General features: G+C 35.5%; 1 protein-coding gene across 3 annotated transcripts in view; it reads left to right on the forward strand.

Moving 5' to 3' along the window:
• Window positions 1-19,743, forward strand: part of VPS13A (vacuolar protein sorting 13 homolog A) — a 267,298-nt gene that overhangs the window by 21,146 nt on the left and 226,409 nt on the right. For all 3 annotated transcript variants that reach the window (XM_032427535.1, XM_032427534.1, XM_032427536.1), the window contains exons 4-9: window positions 2,035-2,130; window positions 2,392-2,493; window positions 13,956-14,065; window positions 14,720-14,779; window positions 16,626-16,685; window positions 16,878-16,958. In XM_032427535.1, the coding sequence (XP_032283426.1) occupies window positions 2,035-2,130; window positions 2,392-2,493; window positions 13,956-14,065; window positions 14,720-14,779; window positions 16,626-16,685; window positions 16,878-16,958 (509 nt within the window). The remainder of the gene's footprint in view (window positions 1-2,034; window positions 2,131-2,391; window positions 2,494-13,955; window positions 14,066-14,719; window positions 14,780-16,625; window positions 16,686-16,877; window positions 16,959-19,743) is intronic.

Genomic DNA, 19,743 nt, shown 5'->3' on the forward strand with positions numbered 1-19,743 from the left:
ACTACTTTTATAGGAACATATTTTCCCCTTGCTATTTTTTTTTTTTTAAGATTTTATTTATTTGAGAGAGAGAGGAGAGATAACGAGTTGGGGAGGGGCAGAAAGAGAGAGAGAATCTTTAAGCAGACTCCCTGTTGAATGCAGAGTCCGGAGGGGCTTGATCCTATGACCTTGAGATCATCACCTGAGCTAAATCAAGAGTCAGACACTTAACTGACTAAGCCACCCAGGCGCCCCTCCTCTTGCTGTTATTGGGTGTTGTTAATCTTTTTTTTTTTTTGTTTAAGATTTTATTTATTTATTTGACAGAGAGAGATAGCGAGAGCAGGAACACAAGCAGGCGGAGTGGGAGAGGGAGAAGCAGGCTTCCCACGGAGTGGGGAGCCCGATGCGGGGCTCGATCCCAGGACCCTGGGATCATGACCTGAGCTGAAGGCAGACGCTTAACGCTGAGGCACCCAGGCGCCCCAGGGTGTTGTTAATCTTATTGATCTTCCAAAGTTCCCTCATTTAGCGTGCAAAATTACGTATATAGCAAGTATAAATACATACATATTTTAAAAGTAGCTATATTTATGGGGAAGATTTTTGGAATTGCCTTTGTTTATATTTTTTGTATTTTACAAATTTTCTAGAAGTCTATACTGAGGAAAAAACTTTTGTTTCAAGATTTACTGGTGAAAAGGGTACATTATTAACTTTGGGTGTGTTTCTTTGATTACTTAATGCTGTTTTGTCACTGTTCTCTGTTCTTTTGTTTATTTGCTTTTTTGGATTTTTTTTCATTAATTTTTATTAACATATAATGTGTTATTTGTTTCAGGGGTACAGGTCTGTGATTCATCACAGTTTACAGCGTTCACCATAGCATATACCCTCCCCAATGTCCATCACCCCGCCACCCCACCCCTCCCACCCCACCCCGCTCCACTCCAGCAACCTAATGTATGTGTATGTGTGTAAGCAGTCTACCTGATACATTTATAAATTGTATCAGATTTGTCACAATTATTTTTTCTAACGTGTTCATTCTGGTTATATTTTGGACTGTACACAAACTTGAAATGGTCGTTATCTCTGATTTTTAAACTTAGAAAGTCATCTGTCTTTTAGAAATCATAGTTTGGTTCTTTTTCTCTGTATTGACTATGTGAGATGAAATCTTTTTGTCAATTTGGATTTTTTTAAATACGGAATTTTGAGGTTATGTAATGAGATATATCTATGTAAATTTTTTTTTTCCCTTCCCCAATTAGTAATTAGTTAATGTAGCCATTGTGTTGTTAATTGCTCCTTTGCCAATTATGGCAACTATTTCTAAATGAATTGACTCGTGCTTTCTAAAAAATTTTAAAGTATTTTAAAACTATTATGGAAATTTTCTTTTTTTCATCCCCTCCTCCTCACCTCTATTATGGAAATTTTCTAAATTCACAAGAATAGAATCAGTATAATGAATACCTTACATCATGTTTTTTAGTTCAAGAAATCGAATGCTTTAAAAAATACTTTCCTAATAGACTGTAGTAAAACATTTTCGTTAGTTTGAATGATTTTCTAATCTTGTCCACGATCTTTATTACCATAGAAATCTGCGAATATATACACAATTATGTATATGTATATATAGTCTGTATATATGAAAAATACATTCTTCAATTTTATAGTCTGCCTTTTGAAAGTGTAATAAAAATACTTATAGTGATTTGAAGCAAGAATTGGGGAAATCAGGGTTATAATATCAAGGATTGTTGGTTAATTGCAGAAGAATACTAATGTTTGTGGTGCAGATTGCCATAAAGAGAAACTGGTAAATTTTTAGAATATCATTTAGTAGATTTTCCAACAGTACTAATAGACATCATTTCAAATCATCACAACAAAGGCTTGTTGTTTGTTGTTGTAAAATAGCTTTCTGTAAAATGACTCGGCTTGTCACTTTATTTCTTCTAATGTCTAACAGAAAATAGGCTGGCAGTAAATGTGGTTGAATGAATATTATTATTTTTTGTCCTTTTTCTAAAAATCATATAGGTAATCTTAATCTTATAATTCCGTGGAAAAACCTGTATACTCAACCAGTTGAAGCTGTCCTGGGAGACATTTATTTACTCATAGTGCCTTCTTCTAGTAAGTCACATTTTAAACATTATATAACTTAAAGTACTTTTATTTGTGGGTGGAAAAAAATCTTTATATTTGATAATTCAAAATACCTTTGGTGAATTTTTTGAGATACTTTTATATTTAAATTAGCGTCTGGAAATTCACATTAAATTGGTTTTTTACTCTGAATTATTGCAGACTTTGAATTAATGATTATTTTCAAGGATATATTTTAGAGTGATTATACTTAAGGTAATTACATATTCTTTTTCATGCTTCCTGTAGAAATAAAATATGATCCTTTAAAAGAAGAAAAACAACTCTTGGAAGCAAAACAACATGAACTTAAACGAATAGAAGAAGCAAAACAAAAAGTAGCTGATCAAGGTAAAGGAAACAGTAAATAAGAATGGTAATAAGGAAAGGAGAAAAGACCTAAATATCACATTTGAGTATTATTTTTCTCTGGAGGCATTGAAATTATTTAACAAATAGGAGGGAATCTTATTATATGGTGAATTTTAATGTGGTTTGTGTATTTTATCATGTTTACAAAACTTTTATGGAAACTTACCTTATGACAAATAATATATCTAGCTTATTAAGGGTAAGGTTAGTTTTTAACTATAATAAATTAATTTCATTAAGTATATTTTGTTTTCTAGCTTTTAAAAAAAATCCCATTATACCAATTCTTAATCTTTTGGGCGTACTTAGTCCCTTGATATATTTTTGTTTTCCCAAATCTGTTTGTTTACTCTGTGGGTTCATATCCTTTCCTATTCAGCCTAGACCAAATAGTCCATTATTTCAACCCTTTACTTTTCTCAGTGGAAGAACTGTTCTGCAGAAATCTGCTTCCTTCCTTGTGCATTGGTCACTATCACCAGGTACTTTTTGTACCCTGTTCTCTAGTGAAGCTTTCTCTTTAGTATGTAAAAATACTGTAGCCTGTCTTATCTTCAAACACAAAATGATCTTCCTAACCTAGTTACCTGCTTACCTTCTGTTCCTCTGTCCTTTGTCTAATAGCTGACCATCTTAAAAATATATGTATACTTATATCACCAACCTTGCCATGCATTTATTTTTTCACTAAAAAAGTGAAATCCAATAATAAACATTTCACCTTTTGGCAAAGAGGTAAAAACAGTAAAGGAGATTTAACACAATTCTGGTGACACTTCTTATAATTGTTTTTTCTTCTCTCAGTTCATTCATATCCTGTGTAGTTGTTCACCACTATACCCAATCATGTTTTTCTTTAATATTTTTTTTATTGTGGCATACATATAACAAAGTTTACCATCTTAACCATTTTTTAAAATTTTATTTACTTGAGAGAGAGTGAGTGAGCATGAGCAGGGTAAGAGGGAGAAGCAGACTCCTCACTGAGCAGGGAGCCTGATGTGGGGCTCGATTCCGGGACTCCGGGATCATGACCTGAGCCGAAGGCAGGTGCTTAACCAACTGAGCCACCCAGGTGCCGCCTCACCTTAACCATTTTTAAGTGTACAGTTCAGTGGTATTAAGTACATTTATAATGTTGTACAACCAATACTACCATCCGTCTTCATATCTTTTTTCTTATGAAATTGAAACTTTATACCTATTAAATCATAACCCACCCATTCTACCCCCCTGCCCAAACACACTTCCAAACCCCTTGGCAGCTACAATTCTACTTTCTTGTCTCTATAACTTTGAATACTCTGAGTACTTCATGTAAGTGAAATCAGTATAACTTGTATTTTTCTAACTGGCCTATTTCACTTAGCATGATGTCTTCAAGATTTGTCCACGTTGTAGCATATGTCAGAATTTCCCTTTTAGCTGAATAATATTCCAGTTTTTGGATGTTCCACATTTTGCTTGTCAGTTCATCCATCAGTGGACACTTGGGTTTCTTCCATGCTTTAGCTATTGTGATTAATGCTGCTCTGAACATTGGAGTACAAGTATTTCTTTGAGACGCTGCTTTCAGTTCTTTTGGCTATATACACAGAAGTGGAATTGCTGGATCATGTGATAATTGTACTGTATTTTTGACTTTTTGAGGACTTCCCATACTGTTTTCGATAGGGTTTTGTATGATTTTACGTTTTCACCAATAGTGCACAAAGGTTCTGATTCCTTTACATCCTTGTCTACAGCTGTTATTTTGTCTTTTTTTTTATTTTTTAAATTTTATTATATTAGTCACCATACGATACATCATTAGTTTTTGATGTAGTGATCCACGATTCATTGTTTTCAAATAACACCCTGTGCTCCATGCAGTATGTGTCCTCATGCCTTCCTTAATACCCATCACCGGGCTAACCCAGTACCCCACCCCAACCTTCAGTTTGTTTCTCAGAGTCCATAGTCTCTCATGGTTCATTTCTCCCTCTGATTTCTCCCCCTTCATTTTTTCCCTTCCTTCTCCTAATGTCCTCCATGCTATTCCTTATGTTCCACAAATAAGTGAAACCATATGATAATTTACTTTCTCTGCTTGACTTATTTCACTTAGCATAATCTCTTCCAGTCCCATCCATTTTGATGTAAAAGTTGGGTATTCATCCTTTCTGATGGCTGAGTAATACTCCATTGTATATATGGACCACATCTTCTTTATCCATTCGTCTGTTGAAGGGCATCTCGGCTCTTTCCACAGTTTGGCAATTGCAGACACTGCTGCTATGAACATAGGGGTGCGTATGGCCCTTCTTTTCACTGTATCTGTGTCTTTGGGGTAAATACTTAGGAGTGCAGTTGCTGGGTCATAGGGTAGCTCTATTTTTAATTTTTTGAGGCACCTCCACACTGTTTTCCAAAGTGGCTGTACCAACTTGCATTCCCACCAACAGTGTAAGAGGGTTCCCCTTTCTCCACAACCTCTCCAACATTTGTTGTTTCTTGCCTTGTCCGTTTTTGCCACTCTGACTGGTGTAAGGTGGTATCTCACTGTGGTTTTGATTTGAATTTCCCTGATGGCTAATGATGATGAACATTTTTTCATGTGTCTGTTAGCCATTTGTAGTCTTCTTTGGAGAAGTGTCTGTTCATGTCTTCTGCCCATTTTTTGATTTGATTATTTGTTTTTCGGGTGTTGAGTTGGAGAAGTTCTTTATAGATCTTGGATACCAGCCCTTTATCTGCAGTGTCCTTTGCAAATATCTTCTCCCATTCTGTGGGTTGCCTCTTTGTTTTGTTGACTGTTTCCTTTGCTGTGCAGAAGCTTTTTATCTTGTGAAGTCTCAAAAGCTCATTTTTGCTTTTGTTTCACTAGCCTTTGGAGATGTTTCTTGAAAGAAGTTGCTGTGGCCGATGTCAAAGAGGTTGCTGCCTTTGTACTCCTCTAGGATTTTGATGGATTCCTGTCTCACATTGAGGTCTTTCATCCATTTTGAGTTTATCTTTGTGTAGGGTGTGAGAGAATGGTCGAGTTTCATTCTTCTGCATGTGGCTGTCCAATTTTCCCAGCACCATTTATTGAAGAGACTGTCTTTTTTCCATTGCATATTTTATCCTGCTTTGTCGAAGATTATTTGACCATAGAATTGAGGGTCCATATCTGGGCTCTCTATTCTGTTCCATTGGTCTGTATGTCTGTTTTTATGCCAGTACTGTGCTGTCTTGGTGATCACTGCTTTGTAATATAGCTTGAAATCGGGCAACGTGATGCCCCCAGCTTTGTTTTTCAACATTTCCTTGGTGATTCGGGTGGTTTTCTGATTCCATACAAATTTTAGGATTGTTTGTTCCAGCACTTTGAAAAATGTCATTGGAATTTTGATTGGGATGGCATTGAAGGTATAGATTGCTCTGGGTAGCATAGACATTTTAACAATGTTTATTCTTCCGATCTATGAGCATGGAATGTTTTTCCATCTTTTTGTGTCTTCTTCAATTTCTTTCATGAGTGTTCTGTAGTTCCTAGAGTATAGATCCTTTACCTCTGTGGTTAAGTTTATTCCGAGGTATCTTACGGTTTTTGGTGCTACTGTAAATGGAATTGTTTCTTTAATTTCTCTTTCTACAGTTGCATTGTTAGTGTATAAGAAAGCAACTGATTTCTGTGCATTGATTTTGTATCCTGCCACATTACTGAATTGCTGTGTGAGTTCTAGTAATTTGGGGGTGGAGACTTTTGGGTTTTCCACATAAAGTAAATAAAAGGTATTCAAATTGGCAAAGAAGAAGTCAAACACTCTCTTTTCGCAGATGATATTTTGTCTTTTTTTTATGGTAGCATCCTGATGGGGATGAAGTGGTATCTCATGTTTTGATTTGCATTTCCCTAAAGATTAGTATTTCAGCATCTTTTCATGTGCTTATTGGCCATTTGTGTATCTTCTTTGGAGAAACGTCTATTTGAGTCTTTTGCCTATCTTTTAATTGGGTTGTCTTTTTGTGTTGGGCGGTAGGAGTTCTTTATATATTTTGGGTGTTAATTCCTTACTAAATACATGATTTGCAAATTTTCTCCCATTCTTTGTGTAACTCTTCTGTTGATAGTGTTGTATGAACAAAATTTTTAAATTTCCATGAAGTTCATTTTTGTCATCTTCTGTTGCTTGTGCCTTGGTGTCATACACAAGAAATCATTGCCACATCCAGTGTCATGCAGCTTTTGTCCTATGTTTTCCTCTGAGTTTTATAGTTTTAGGTCTTAAATTTAAATCTTAGATCCATTTTAAGTTAATTTTTGTATATGTTCTTAGATAAGGGTGCAGCTTTATTCTCTTGCTGTGGATATCTTGATACCCAGTTTTCCCAACATCGTTTATTAAAACAACGTCCATTCCTGATTGAATAGTCTTGGCCCCTTATCAAAAATCATTTGACCATATGTGCAAGGGTTTATTCTGTGTGCTCAGTTCTATTTCCTTTGTCTACATGTCTGTCTGGCAGTACCACACTGTTTTGATTACTGGAGCTGTGTTGTAAATTTTGAAATCAGGAAGTTTGTTTTTCAGCTTTGTTCTTCCTTTTCAAGATTGTTTTTTGCTCTTTGGGAGTCCCTTGAGATTCCATATGAATTTTAGGATGTGGATTTCTATTTCTGCAGAAAGTATAATTGGAATTTTGATAAGGATTGCTTTGACTCTATAGATTGCTTTGGGCAGTATTGACATGTTGTTTTCCAATCCATGAACTTGGAATGGGTTTGCATTTATTTATGTCTTTTAAAATATCTTTTGGTAGGCTTTTGTAACTTTCAGTATACAAGTCTTTAGCCTACTTGGTTACGTTAATCTCTAAGTTATTTTATTCTTTTTGATGCTGTTGTAAAGGGAATTGTTTCTGTAATTTCCTGTTCAGATTTTTCATTGCTGGGACTGGATATGCAATTGATTTTTTTTTTTTTCTTTTCTTTTTTTGAGAGAGCGAGAGTTTGAGCACTTGCGTGTGAGATTGCGGAGGGGCAGAGGGATGGGGAAAGAAAGCATCCCAAGCAGGCTCTGTGTTCAGCATGGAGCCCAACACAGGGCTCGATCTCAGGACTCTTGAGATCATGACCTGAGCTGAAATCAAGAGTCAGATGCCCAACCGACTGAGCCACCCAGGCACCCCTGCAATTGATTTTTGTTTTTTGAGGTTGTGCCCTGCTACTTTGCTGAGTTCATTTACTAGTTTTAACGGTTGTTTTGTTGGGTAGTTAGGATTTTTCTTAATATAAGATCATATTGTCTGTGAACAGAGATAATTTTACTTCTTCCTTTCTGATTTCTTTTTTCTTGCATAATTACTCTGGCTGTACCTTCCAGTAAGTATTATGCTGAATAAAAGTGACAAAACTGGAAATTTTGCTGTTTTTCAAGGAAAAGCTTTCATCCTTTCCATTAAGCATGATGTTTGCTGTGGGCTTTTTCTGGATTATCTTTATTATGTTGAGATATTTTCCTTCTAGTCCTACTTTGTTGACAGTTTTTATTATGAAAGGGTATTGAAGTTTGTCAAATGCTTTTTCTTCATCAATTGAGATGATTTTTTTAATTTGGTAAATGTGTATTACATTGATTTTTATGTATCTAGCATCCTTCTGTTGTAGCAATAAATTGTGAGTCATGGTATATAATCTTTTTAATGTGTTGTTGAATTTTGTTTGTTGGCATTTTATTATTTGCATCAATATCAGGAATATTGATCTGTAGTTGTCTTGTAGTGTCTTTGTGTAGTTTTGGTATCAGATTAATGCTGACCTCATACATTGAGTTTGGAAGTATTCCTTTATTTTTTTTCTTTTTTGAAGAGTTTGAAGAGGATTGATGTTTTCTTTAAGTATTAGGCAGAATTGATTAGGTAAGCCATCAGTTCCAGGGCTTTTATTTGTCAGGAGAGTTTTGGTCCCGTCCCGTCCTTTCCTTTCCCTCTCCTCCCTTCGCCCTCTCCTCCTTCGCCCTCTCCTCCCTTCCCCCTGTCTGTCTTTGTAATGTCTACACCCAGTGTGGGGTTCAAACTCACAACCCCAATATCAAGAGTCACACGCTCCACTGACTAAGCCAGATAGGCACACCTCAGCCAGTATTTCTTCACATATTCTCTTTCACCATTTCTCTGTCTTTTTTCCTTCTGGGACCCCCACAGTGTATATGTTGGTCCACTTGGTGTCCCACAGGTGTCCCTTAGGCTCTGTTTACTTCAAGTTTTTTTCTGTTCCTCAAATTCAGGTTTTTTTTTTTGTTGTTGTTGTTGTTGTTGTTCTATTTTCAAGTTTGTTAATTCTTCTGCCGATTGACATCTGCCTTTGCATCCCTATGGAGAGTTTTTCCTTTTAGTTATGGTACTTTTCTGCTGCTGAATTTTTGTTTGGTTTCTTCTTAGGTTTTCTGTCTCTTTATAGATATTTCCATTTTGTTGATAATATTATTTTCTTGACATTCTCCACACCTTCCTTCAGTTCTTGAGCATCTATGTGATACTTCTTTTAAAGTCTGTCTAGTAGAGGGGTGCCTGGGTGGCTCAGTGGGTTAAGTGTCTGCCTTTGGGTCAGGTCATGATCCCGGAGTCCTGGGATCGAGGACTTCTCCCTTTGCTCCTCATCCCAATCGTGCTCTCTCGCTTGCACTCCTTCTCAAATAAATAAATAAATGAAATCTTATTAAAAAAAAAAAAAGTCTAGTAGATCTGTCATCAGATCTTTTTAAGGAATAGTTTTGTAAACTTATTTTTTTGTCCTTTGGGCCATATCTTCCTATTTCTTTGTATGCCTTGTGATTTCTCATTAAAATCTGGATATTTGGATATAATAATGTGATACCTGTGGAAATGAAATACACTCCTATTCCTATGGTTTTCTGGTTTTTTTTTTTTTTAATGTTTTTGGTTATTATTTTTCATTATTATAGGATGTCCTAGTCCAAGGATCAGTCTGAGGTGTAAATGTAAGGTGTTCTCAGGTCTTTTCTAAGCCTAATTCCTTTCCCTGAACATGTGTGGTCACATTCTTATTTTTCCTGTGTATGGAGTTGATTTTGAATGTCCTAGTCTTTAATCTTTCGCTCACAAAAGAGGAGAGGAGAATAACGAATGGGGGGCAAAAATAAAAAAGGTTGCGAGTTCTTTAAATGCCCTGGATGTCACATCAGCTGGAGAGGAAGGGGCTTGCAGCAGTGGAGAAAGGTGCAGCAACCATGGACCACCCTTCTCTCTTTGATCAGGAGCAGTAATCAGCCTTTAGACTACAGATCTCCAAATATTTGGAGGATGGGTCCTTTTTTCCCCCACCTTGGCTCCGGCAAGTTGAGTGCAAGCCACTCCAGGAGTAAGTGCACAGCTGACTGCCATGGGCCTGAGAATAGGGGATGGAGAGCTGCTACTGTGTTAAGAGCTAATATTGATGTAAATGAAGTTTAGTTTACTTTCAAGCCTTCCTCTGCAAGTTGGAAGTCCTCAAAGAGTCTCCAGAGTTTCAGAATATTTACATTAGGCACATTTCACCTATTCAGTTGTTACCTAACTAGGAAAACAGATTCTTGGTGTTTTCTATTCTGCCATTTTCCCCAGAATCCTCTCTTCCAGTCCTTCCTTTGCTAAGTCTCCTAGGCTTTTGCCTTTTAAAAGTTATTTTCATCTTATCAAAATAATATATATAGCTTAAAAAGTTAATAAGTAATATAGTACCCATAATTAAAACAAAAAAATTCTGTCTTCTGGCTTAGACCCTAAGCCTACTCCATATAGACGGCACTTTCAAATTTTAAGGTGTTTCTTGTGTTTATCTCTCTATTGCTGCATAAGGTGATTACACCTCTATTGCTTGATTTATGGACTATAAGGTCGACCCATTTTTCTGTCTTTGCAGTATAATTGCATGCTTGGTTAAATCAGTATTCATTGTTTATATTATCATGGCTACATCTAAGTGCTTACTACTGAGCCAAATAGTATATATACTCTGATTACATGTGTTTATTTACTTGGCAATAGTAGATGAATGTGGGTGTAATTATATTTATTTATTATATAGAACTTTTTCTTAATGTGTCTGGTTTTGATATGATGGATCTTCCTTCCCTGTATCTTTAAGTACATGGTTTCAGAGTCTATAGTCGTGTTTATTTTCTTCACAATAAATTCTTCCTTCTCACTAGAATGAGAAAGGGATAGTTGCTTGGCTATGTGGACTAGGAGAGGGAAGATACCTGGAAGTCTACCTACTAATTAAACAGATTTAAGCTAATCCTTTTATTATCATCCTCTCCTTGCCATTTGTTTTCTGAGGACTCTAGTTTTGTTTTTTTTTTTTTTCTTTAAGATTTTATTCATTTGAGAGAGAGGGAGAGCGAGTGAGAGAGCACAAGCAAGGGGAGCAGCAGAGGGAGAGGGAGAAGCAGATGCCCTGCTGAGCAGGGAGCCTGACATTGGGGATCATGACTTGAGCTGAAGGCAGACGCTTAACCAACTGAGCCACCCAAGCGCCCCATGAGGACTCTAGTTTCTGAATCTTTACAGGGTTCTGGTTTTTGACTCATCTTTACTATTGGCATCTCCATTTATAGGCATTTAGGATTGAATTTCTTCATCTTCTGCTAAGTAGGTTAAGACTGTCTGCCTTCCAGCTTCTAAAATTTTGAGGGTATCTCTTATCTATTTTGTTTCCTGTATTTTTTCTTTTGGCCTTGGGGATTTGTCTATTTTTTCTTCTTAACTTTTGCATTAGTGGGGTTTTACTGAGAAGTGAAGAAATGGATAGAAATCCACCATGTTTAATCAGAAGTCCCTCCTATTTTTATGTAGGTCTAAAATAGAAATGTTTATGCTTAAAATTAATTAGTAATACCTTATTATCATCAGGTAGAAGTTTAAACTGTTCAGCATGACACATAAAAGTTCATAGGATTTGAATTCTGTCTACCTCTTCAGCCTCGTTACTGGCCCCACCTCTTTCTCTTCTATTCTTTGTTCTGGCTGTACTGATCTATTAGTTTATTGAATGTATCAATTTCTCTGTATATTTCTCTGAATATATCTCACTTTCTACTTTAATATACAATTGTGAGTTACCAGCATTAGGAGGATAGTTGAAGCTATAAAGTGCAGATGAGATTCCCTGAAGCAGCAGTGTAGAAGGAGAATAGAAGCAATCGTGGGACTGAGCCTTAAGGAAATCCAGCATTTAATGATTGTATTAGAGGAGGAACACAGAAAATCAAGAAAGAGTGATTAGATAAGTAGAAATTGGGAGATTATAATTTCATGGGAAAAGAGTGTTTTAGGAAGCAAAGAATGTATTAGATCCTAACGAGGTATCAGGTAAAGTGAGGATAAAGAAATCATTTTATTCATGCATATCATGGGTCCTTGAGTGATGATTACAGGTTCTTCCAAAATTGGAGGCGAGGTCCTCTCAGAGTAAGAGAGCAGTGGAAGGGTCATTAGACCTTTGAGGAGAATCTGAAAGAATTTTGAGATAATTGTTCTGGAGCGTGTGAACAAGTGGAATGGAGAAATGTAAGGTTGCTGTTGGGGTGAAGTTGGTGATACCTAATTTACAGTCATTACAGTCTCTCCTGTTGTGATTTGTCTCCTCCTGTCCTCAACTGGCAAGGTGTAAACATGTTTATGTAAAAAGTAGATAGTTGGGTTTATTCAGAGTTGGAGCTTTGCCTCTGTGAGGAAAATGAGAAAAAAGAACAAAAGAGTTTAAAGAGTTGGTGAAATAATAGGTTATGGAATCTGAGCGGGATAAGAAATTTGGAAGGAGACTACTGGATGGGGAAAGGAAGATTTTGGATTGAATCGAATTAATAGATTCATAGAGTAAAGGATTTTGTTAGGATGTGGTGGTAGTCGAAGGTCAAAATCCTGTCTTCACGATGGACTCTGAAAAACAAACTGAGGGTTCTAGAGGGGAGAGGGGTGGGAGGATGGGTTAGCCTGGTGATGGGTATTGAGGAGGGCACGTTCTGCATGGAGCACTGGGTGTTATGCACAAACAATGAATCATGGAACACTATATCTAAAACTAATGATGTAATGTATGGGGATTAACAAAACAATAAAAAAATTTTTTAAAAATCCTGTCTTCAAAGAGCTTATATTTTGTTTACTTATTATTATTATTATTATTATTTTTTTAAAGATTTATTTATTATTTGAGAGAGCGAGAATGAGAGAGAGAGAGAGTACATGAGAGGGGGGAGGGTCAGAGGGAGAAGCAGGCTCCCTGCTGAGCAGGGATCCCGATGCAGGGCTCGATCCCGGGACTCCAGGATCATGACCTGAGCCGAAGGCAGTTGCTTAACCAACTGAGCCACCCAGGCGCCCCTTTGTTTACTTATTAATTCTAAAGTCCTTTTATAGTTAAGGTATTTACTGATCTGTTCACTGAATCTTGGATTTGATGTAAATATATCTTCATCAGCTTGTCCTCCTGGGCCAGTTGAATTAGGGAGTAGTAGGTCATTAGAAGAAAAGACAGATAATATGTATGTACAGGTGGAACAGGACTAGAAATAGGAAATGAGATAGTTTTCATTGGCATTTTCAAATGGGGGAAAAGGGGATAGTAACTTGTGGTTATCAAAGGCATATGTTTTTCAAAGATTTATCTGTTTATCTTGGAGATAGAGCAGGGGGAGGGGCATCGGGAGAGGAGAGAGAATCCTTGGGCAGACTCTCCTCTGAGCACAGAGCCCAGTGCAGAGCTTGATCCCAGGACCCCTGAGGTCATGACCAGAGCCGAAATCAAGAGTTGGATGCTCAGCGGACTGAGCCATCCACGCGCCCCTCAAAGACATGTTAAAAAAAGAAATTAGGAACCTCAATCCTTTATTCTTTCTATTCCCCTGGAAAGTTTTGAAACTGGAAACAGTTAATAGCTTTTTTTAGAAAATGAGACAAATGATGAACTTCGTTCCCTTGAAAGGAGAAAGAGAAAGAATCTTATATCTTCATGTTGGGTTCATCAGGAAGAGACGCATAGTTAACTATTTTAAACATCAAACCACATACAACTTGTGATAGTATCACTAATTTTAAGGGAGATGCCTACTTCCTGCTGTTACTGGCTTTTCTAAATTAAGCCCATTATAATTCTTATCTAATAATCTTCATTGTTTCCCAAATCTTTACGTACCCAGGTATAGTTAACAGAAGTTGTAAAATTTAATGGCAGTAAGTTTTACATGGTTGGCTTTAGTTTCATTAAAAAAAAAAACAGATTTTTAAAACCGTGTGTTTGGTTGCCTTTGAACGTCTATTGGTATGGAAGACTCGGGGAAAGCAGGCTCTTAGTGTTCTGTTTACAAATACAGATTTTTTTCTTTAACATGGTGATGTTTATGTTACCTTGAAATGTGAATACTTATACAGTGTATTTTTCATTCAAGTTAAAAAAAAAATACTTACTATTGTAGAAAAACTTCGGGTGGAGAAACAGGACACTTTTACGGAAAAATTAATTACTCAGATCATAAAAAATCTTCAAGTCAAAATTTCCAACATCCATATTCGTTATGAGGATGATGTAAGTATTTTAATAGGTGAAACTTTTTTTTATGTTTATGTTTTATTGTTTGTTGACATCTGCTCTGTAGTGGTCAACCACTGATGCTGAGAAGTGGAGGGACACAGAGCTGAAAATGACCTGATCTTTCTTTTCTGTAATTATAGTTTTAATTTGCAGTGTTTACTGCCATGATTACACTTTCCTAAAATGTTCAAAAATCAGATAATGAAGGAAAATGCCTTTTTATATTACAGTCATCTTTGATAGTTGGGCATTATGAATTTAGCAGTTACGTATTTTTAAAATTCTTTATATTTACCTCCTGGAAATTACACTGGTGTAGGAATCAGTAGAGCTAGATTTAGATTATCTCAAATAGATCCTGTATTCTCTCTGAAACGCAAAATTATTAACTTCTCAAGTACTATTGTGAGGTCAACTTATCAATAAGCTTTTTTTATAAACTGAAAAACATGCAGATTTATTGTACAATAATACATTGATACTTGATATTTTAATTAGTATTTGGAAAAATATAGGAGTAAAAGTTGTAGAAAGTAGAAAAATGGTTTTGAATGTTTGAAATAGAATGTTTCCCAGAAAATGAACTTTTTTGATAAAGTGAATTTTAACTACTAAAAGTCTGACTAAAATTTGCTCTTTCCTCTTTAGATCACAAATCGAGACAACCCACTGTCATTTGGTATTTCCCTTCAAAATCTCAGCATGCAGGTACTTTGTTTGAAAAGAAATTTAACCCTATTTAATTGTGTAGTATAGTTCATCTAACTGTTAATTACTGTTTGTGTGTGCCGGCATCAGAAGTAGTTGTCTGTATAGAATTACTGCACAGGCTGGATTGGAATTGGGGGTAGGTAGTTCAGCATTTCAAAAAATGGTTAATAATCAAATTTAGTTTAAAATAGGGCCTATTATTTGCAAATTAGAGCATTTGATACTTTTTTCCTTAAAAATATGTTGCTTAAATAAGTAGAAAGTAAAAGTAATGTTTATTTCAGAAACTTTGATAAGTCTTGAAAAGCATAAAGAAACAAATAACTCATTTCCTCACCACCATTATTAATATTGTGGCAAACTTTCTTCCAGTCCAGTTTTTCAAACTGATGAATTTTTAAAGCCTAAGAGCAAATAGAGGATTATGAAACACTGGCTTGTGTCCAGAATGGACAGTTGTGGAATTTGTCATTTGGTTTAAGTATTAAATACTTTATTTTAAAGAATAAACTGTTAGGAATAAAGTTTAAATCTATTTTGTTTTCTACTCTTCACCCTTCTCTTAGAGATAAACATCCTAAGTAATATTTTATGTGATTTTTCTATAGATTTTCATTTTTCTCGTCACAGTGTTTTTGACATTTACTTGTGTTGCTATACATAATTCAGTTTAATTGCTGTGTAGTATTTCATTATCTGCTTTTATTTGTTGTATCCATTGGGTTTTTGTGTATAATTTCTTCTTAAAATATGGATCCACTACAAGCAAAATAAATAAGAAAAACCAAATGAAAAGTTATTGAATGAAGTCGGGTGGGATAAACTGTCAAATGCTGCTGTAAGTTTGAAAAATAAGGATGGAGAATTAGCCATTGGTTGTGGCAATGTGGAGGTAATGGGTAACTGTGACAGCAGTGGTGTTGACCATCACCTTTGGGAGACCTTGGAAACCGGTGTCCTAGCCCAGACCTATTCCGTTAGAAACTCAGGTGGGGACCCAGCAATCTAAGTTTTAGAAAGCCCTCCAGGTGATTTTGATGCACGCTCAAGTTTGAAAACTTTTGTCATCTCTTCAGTTCTCTACCAAAAAATGAAAACCATCTTTGTAGAATAAGCATCTAAACACTTTATTCACCTCAGTGGCTTCTCATTGCTATTGGAATAAAGTCAATAGTTTTGTTTTAAAATAGTTCATAATCGCTTTGTAATCTGACGCTGGCTAACATCTGGTTTCACCTCTTTGCTTTATGTTCTCTGGCCATATGAGGCTTCTTCAGTCCCCTGAACGTTTTGCATATTTGCATATTTTCCTACTCTGAATCATATTCCCTACTAACTTTAAAATCAACAATTTCTATTCATATATATTGGACATCACTTTCTCCATTACACCCCTGAGTTTGAGGCTCCTACCTTATTCTGAGAACTGTGTATTTAACCTCTAAGGTGGCACTTACCTATTTGTTTTGTTTTGTTTTTTTATTATGTTAATTACCATACATTACATCATTAGGTTTTGGTGTAGTGTTCCATGATTCATTGTTCGCGTATAACACCCGGTGCTCCATTCAGTACGTGCCCTCTTTAATACCCATCACCAGGCTAACCCATCCCCCCACCCACACTTACCTGTTTGTAATTGCTTGTTTACTTGTTTGGTTTTTCATTCAGCAGTGAGCTCTTTGAAAGCAGAGGCTTTCTTGTAGTCAGTTAATATTCTTTCACTGAATGTTTTCAAGAACATTTTTATGGGAAATTGGTCAAGGGCATGGTTGGTACAATTTATCAGTCTGCCATTTCACATGTGAATAATATTTTCACTGTTTTTTACTTTTCTTTTTAGACGACTGATCAAAACTGGGTTCCATGTTTACATGATGAAACTGAGAAACTATTTTGTAAGGTAAAATATTTTGTCAATCCACAGACAAAAGAGACTTTTAGAAAGGCGAATGGTAATATATATAGATAAGGATTTATGTGAATTGTGTTTACTTGCTTAAGTCTATCATATGACTCAATTATTTGAGACTTCTGAAAATAGCATATGTTAAAGAAGAAAACGAGACATGTAATAAATTTGATTTGTTTTCAGTTAATCCGATTGGATAACCTTTTTGCGTATTGGAATGTGAAGTCTCAGTTGTTTTACCTTAATGATTATGATGAATCATTGGTAAGTAAAGCTTTTTGATATGTGTATGTACACCTTTGTTGGTATCCTATTTTGCATAAGGTTTTATTCATTATCATTTATTAACATATTCTGTGGTCTTTTCTCCTAGGCAAAATCCATTAAAATTTACAGAAATAGGTGAATATATATGTACCTGTACACAAACATGTATAGATCTTTTTTTGTATAACTGACGTGCAGCATTAGTATTTATTAGTCTCATGTGCAGTGTAATGGTTCAGTATCTGTACATAATGTGAAATGATCACAGTAGGTCTAACATCCGTTACCATACATAGTTAATTACAGAACTTTTTTCTTTGGATGAGTACTTTTAAGATTTACTCTCTCAGCAACGTTGAAATATGCAGTACGGTATTGTTAACTATAGTTGCCATGCTGTACGTTACATACATTTCCATGACTGACTTACTGTATAACTAGAAGTTCTTAACCTTTTGACTCCCTTCACACATTTTGCATATCTCTCACTCCACCTCAGATAGTCACTGGTCTGTTCTCTGTATCTGGGAGTATGAGCTTGGCTTCTTTTTTTTTTTTTTTTTTTTTTTTAAGTATTCCACATATAAGTGAGGTCAGATGGTATTTGTCTGACTTATTTCACTTAGCATAAGGCTATCAAGTTTCATCCTTGTTGCAAATGGCAAGATTTCCTTTTTAATGGCTGAATAATAATTCGTGTGTGTGTGTGAGTTATTTTCTTTATCCATCTATCCATGGACATTTAGGTGGTTTCCATATCTTGGCTATTATAATTAATGCTGCATTGAACATGGAGGTGCATGTATCTTTTCTAGTTCATGTTTTTCTTTTCTTTTAATAAATATTTAGAAGTGAAATTGCTGGATCGTATGGTAGTTCTTTTAATTTTTTGAGGACCCTCATACTGTTTTTCCATAGGGGATTGCATCAGTTTACATTTCCACCAGTAGTGTATAGGAATTTCCTTTTCTCCACATCCTTGCCAACACTTGTTATTTCTTCTTTTTTTGTTAATAATAACCATTTTAACAGGTGATAGCTCATGCTTTTGATTTGTGATTTCCCTGATAATTAGTGGTGTTGAGTACCTTTTCATGTACCTCTTGGCTATCTGTATGTTCGAAAAATGTCTATTCAGTTCCTCTGCCATTTTTAAATTGGATTGTTTTTCTGAAATTGGATTGTATGAGTTCTTTATGTATTTTGGATATTGACCCCTTATCGGATAAATGATTTGCAAATATTTTCTCCTATTCAGTAGTTTGCCTTTTCATTATGTTGATGGTTTCCTTTGCTGTGCAGAAACTTTTTAGTTTGATGTAGTTCCATTTGTTTATTTTTTTTCTCTTATTGACTTTATTTTTGGTGTCAGATCCAAAATATCATCGCCAAGACCAGTTTCAAGGAGCCTACTGCCTATGTTTTCTTTTAGGAGCTGTATGGTTTCAGGGCTTACATTCAAGTCTTTTAATCTATTTTGAGTTAATTTTTGTGTATGGTGTAGGGTATTGGTCCAGTTTCATTCTCTTGCATGTGGCTGTCCAGTTTTCCAAACACCACATATTGAAGAGACTCTCCTTTCCTCATATATTTTTGGCTTCCTTGTTGTAATTTAATTGATCATATATGCATGGGTATATTTCAGGGCTCTTTATTCTGTTGCTGTGTGTACCTGTTTTTAGGCCAGTGCCATACTGTTTTGATTATTATAACTTTATAATATAATTTGAAATCAAGGATTGTAATAGCTCCAGGTTTGTTCTTTCTCAAGATTACTTTGGTTATTCAGGGCCTTTCGTGGTTTCATACATTAAGGTCATTTGGTCTATTTCTGTGAATAATGCCATTGGAAATTTGATAGAGATTGTATTGAATTTATAGATTTCTTTGGGTAGTATGGAATTTTTTAACAGGTTTATTTCTTGCAGTGTAGAGCATGGAATATGTTCCCATTTTTTTGCATCTTCAATTTCTATCTTACAGTTTTTGGTGTACAAAGCTTTACCTCCTTGGTTAAATTTTTTTTATTTCAAATACTTTGTTTTATTGTTTTAATTCCCTAAAGCTACAAAATGTGAGTAACAAATTTCTTTAGTTTCAGTTAGTTTTCTTTTTTAAAGTTTTTATTTAAATTCTAGTTGGTTAAGATACAGTGTAATATTGGTTTCAGAACTAGAATTTAGCAGGATGCCTGGGTGGCTCAGTTGGTTAAGCGTCTGCCTTCAGCTCAGGTCATCATCCCAGGGTCCTGGGATTGAGTCCCGCATCGGGCTCCTTGCTCAGCAGGGAGCCTGCTTCTCCCTCTCCTCCCTAATCATACTCTCTCTCGCTGTCTCTCTCTCTCAAATAAATAAAATCTTTTAAAAAAAAAAAAAATAGAATTTAGTGATTCATCACTCACGTGTAACACCCAATGCTCATCACAAGTGCCCTCCTTAATTCCCATCACCTATTTAGCCCATCCCCCACTCACCTCCCCTCTAGGTACCCTAAGTTTGTTCTCTGTTAAGTGTTTTATGGTTTGCCTTCCCGCCCTTTTTCTTTTTCTTTTTTTTTTACCCCTTCACCTATGTTCATCTGTTTTGTTTCTTAAATTCCACATGAGTGTGGTCATATGGTATTTGTCTTTCTCTGACTGACTTCCTTGGTTAAATTTATTCCTAGGTATTTTATTCTTTTTGATGTAATTGTGAATTGGATTGTTAATTTCTCTTTCTGCTACAGCATTATTAGTATATAGAAATACGGAAGAATTCTGTATATTGATTTTGTATCCTGCAAC

The sequence above is a fragment of the Phoca vitulina genome, unplaced genomic scaffold (genome assembly GCF_004348235.1).
Source record: "Phoca vitulina isolate PV1807 unplaced genomic scaffold, GSC_HSeal_1.0 scaffold37, whole genome shotgun sequence".
Taxonomy (NCBI): domain Eukaryota; kingdom Metazoa; phylum Chordata; class Mammalia; order Carnivora; family Phocidae; genus Phoca; species Phoca vitulina.